Below are 3,254 nucleotides of genomic sequence, written 5' to 3'. Positions count from 1 at the left end.
TCCGCTCTCCCTGGCCTCGGCTCTCCCCGGCCTCGGCCCCCGCTCTCCACGGCTGCATCCGCAGCGCAGCCGTCGCTTCCCCGCTGCGTCGCCGCGGCCGGCCCTGTGGCTGGCGCTGCGCTGACTGGTGTCGGTGCCGTCGGAGTTCAGCGGGTGGCGTTGCTCGGTGGGGAGGCTGGGAGAGGCCACACGGGGTCTCGCTCCCCAGATGCTGCGGGCGGTGGAGAGACGGAGCTGCCTGGTGCCGGTGGCCGTGACCTGATGGCTCCATTCAGAGGCCTCACTACGCCTTGGCGACCCCGGGTGGATGCCGGGCACTGTGTACCCGGGACACCGGAAAGGGCGGTGGGCCAAATAAGCACAACCTCCACCCTCACGGAGGGGAGTCGAGTCAGAGGGAAGTTGGCGCATTGCTATGTTAGTCAGATGATCTGAGTACAAAACCAGAGTCAAGTCAATTGCTACCAACGAGGTAAGTGGATGTCGAGGGGAAACCCTCCTGTTAGACTGAACACAGACTTGTATAAGAAGACCTGAATTTGTGGCGTTAGACTGAACACAGACTTGTATAAGAAGACCTGAATTTGTGGCGTGGATGCTTTTCCTGCTTCTCTTCACCAAATGCCGGTAGGCATCAATCCTGTTAAAACGGTGAATGGGTAGAATGGCCCCTTTCTCTCCGCAGAGCTCGTAGACAAATGCATAGGATCAAGAATTCACATAGTGATGAAGAGTGACAAGGAAATTGTTGGCACACTTCTCGGATTCGACGACTTTGTCAATATCCTTTTAAAACCTAGTGACCAGGTGGCAATGGCTCACGCCTGTAAGGCTAGCCATTCAGGAGGCTGAGATCTGAGGAGCACAATTTGAAGCCAGCCTGGGCAGGAAAATCTGTGAGATGCGTGAATAACCACTAAAAAGCCATAAGTGGAGCTGTGACTGCACTCTTAAGAGTGTTAGGTTTGAGTGAAAAAAGCCAAGGAACAGTGGCTAAGCCCTGAGTTCAAGCCACAGAAGCTAGAGTAAATTCAACCTGGTGTATTTATTTTCTTAACACCAAATTTTAGATATGGTGCTGGAAGATGTCACAGAATTGTGAGTAGTAGTAAAAACTCATTAGGTGGGGCTGGGAAGGTGGCTCAGTGGTAGAGCGCTTGCCTTGCATGCCTGAGGCCCTGGGTTCGATTCCTCAGCACCACATAAGCAAAAAGGAAAAAGACGGAAGTGGCGCTGTGGCTCAAGTGGTAGAGTGCTAGCCTTGAGCTGAAGAGCTCAGGGACAGCGCCCAGGCCCAGAGTTCAGGCCCCACAACCGGACCCCAAAAAAACTCATTAGGTGGGGGAGGAGGGGTACTGTCACCTTCCTTAAAAGCAGTTTTAGTATGTTTCTTAAGGAAATGATGGATGAGAAATGATTATCTGTCAGAATTACTTTAAAGACAAAGTATTTACTGATGCTTGTAAAATTGCATTAGAAAGTGATCACCTTGGAAACAAAGGAGGAGGCAACAACGTTTGATAAGAAATGCACTCATTTCCTTGCTCATGTAATTGTAACCACTCTATATGGTATTTTTGCAATAAAAAGCTTACTAATTAAAAAAAAGAAAGTGATCACCCTAGTGTTTTTATTAGTAAATTCTTAGGACATTAGTACAGACAAAGCTTTAAGGTAAAAGGTGCAGAACACAGCTAACAATGTTAAGGCTCGGGTTAAATCAAGGAACTGATGAGAGTATTTGATGTGATGGCTCAGTTATTCTCATTACAAAGATCATGACCAATATCTTTTCTTAAAACTGAGTTGATTACAGATGCTTAAGTGGAGGAGTGGGAAGTAGTAGGTGTGTTTTATTCATTTTTGGTTTCTTTGGCAAGTTTGTTTCTCTTTATAAAGGAGCTTCAGTAGTGTGGATTTTAGGCCAGTCAGTCCTTTTTTGCCTCTAATGAAGAGTGGACAGTTTTTGTCTCTGAAAACTACTAATACAATGCTTGACCTCACATTCATTTTATAACAAGAATAATCTACTGGGGATTGAATCCAGGACCTTGTAGATGCTAAGACTGTGCTCTTAACCCCAACCTAGTTGTTAGAATAACTTTTGATGAAAAATATTTCTGAAATGTTGGCTTTGATTTCATCCTGACTCTGTTTAATCTGTTCACTAGTGAAATCACACCAGAAGGAAGACGGATTACTAAATTGGATCAGATATTGCTGAATGGAAATAATATAACCATGGTAAGACACAATATGCTTATGCTGTTTTACTTAGATGTCGGCTCATTTTGGGAGGCAGGGATTCTAAAAGCAATGTTTGCTTCCCTGAACACTGGTGGACTGTAGTGCTTAAGATGGGAGAGGGGTTCTCGTTGGTCACACCTAAAGCAGCTGTTGAATAGGCATTAGCCTTGAGGGTAGAAACAGAAGCTGGGGGAATGGAGGAAGGGGTGACATTGACCAGGAAGCTTTGTACTCATAACCTGACTTACAGAATTGTAACCCTTTGTATGACTACTTAATAATAAAGAAAGGCATTTGGCCTAAAGTTGCGTTTGCTTGGGTTTTTTAATCTTTTGTCAGGAGTCATTGTTAAACACAGGTAACCCTTGGTGAGGGAATTGAATATAGATACCGATGACCAGACAGACTGGGAACTATGAGGGTGGGCCAGGGCAAAGGTGGTTTGTTGGTTACTAACGTGGATAGCATCAGTAACTGTCATTAGCATTAATAACATGGTGGTGTTACTAATGAATTTTTTTCCCTCATTCAGCTGGTTCCTGGAGGAGAAGGACCTGAAGTATGAATGATTTCCTTGGCTTACCTAGATTCTGTTTTGTCTTATAATGGCAAGCAAATGGGATTTTTTTAATCCTTTAATGTTTATATTTTAAAATGCTGTTTCCCGTTGAAGGGAAATGGTGTGACAGTGTATCATATGCCATTTTTCTAAGTTAATCATGAGTACCTTGGTAAAAGAAGAATTTGCTTTTTGAAGATTACAAAATAAAGATGTTTTTGGTTACTGTCTGTGGCATGTATTCATTGAAGTGATGGTGGCCAGAGGCTCTCGTTACTACTGTACCTGGCTCATGTCGTTAACCTGCTGTGGCATGTATTACACTGAAGCAGTGGAGGACAGAGGCTCTGGTTACTGCCCCTGGCTCGTGTTGCTTATGTTTGCTTCTTCACTTACTGACTTGTCAGTAGTTGTTCAGACAAATGATGGACTTGGATTTTGAACAGAT

The 3,254-nt window shown here is 44.7% G+C and overlaps 1 protein-coding gene across 1 annotated transcript in view; it reads left to right on the top strand.

The window, feature by feature from the left end:
• The window catches only part of Lsm5 (LSM5 U6 small nuclear RNA and mRNA degradation associated), a 4,057-nt gene extending 1,023 nt beyond the window's left edge, over positions 1-3,034 (top strand). The window contains exons 2-5 of the mRNA XM_013035124.1: positions 686-781; positions 1,071-1,098; positions 2,172-2,244; positions 2,780-3,034. Of these exons, the coding sequence (XP_012890578.1) occupies positions 686-781; positions 1,071-1,098; positions 2,172-2,244; positions 2,780-2,812 (230 nt within the window). The 3' untranslated portion in view covers positions 2,813-3,034. The remainder of the gene's footprint in view (positions 1-685; positions 782-1,070; positions 1,099-2,171; positions 2,245-2,779) is intronic.
• The last annotated feature ends 220 nt before the right edge of the window (positions 3,035-3,254 follow it).

Source organism: Dipodomys ordii, unplaced genomic scaffold (assembly GCF_000151885.1).
Source record: "Dipodomys ordii isolate 6190 unplaced genomic scaffold, Dord_2.0 Scaffold205, whole genome shotgun sequence".
NCBI lineage: Eukaryota > Metazoa > Chordata > Mammalia > Rodentia > Heteromyidae > Dipodomys > Dipodomys ordii.
The sequence above is the reverse complement of the archived record's forward strand: the minus strand, read 5'-3'. Positions and strand labels throughout refer to the sequence as shown.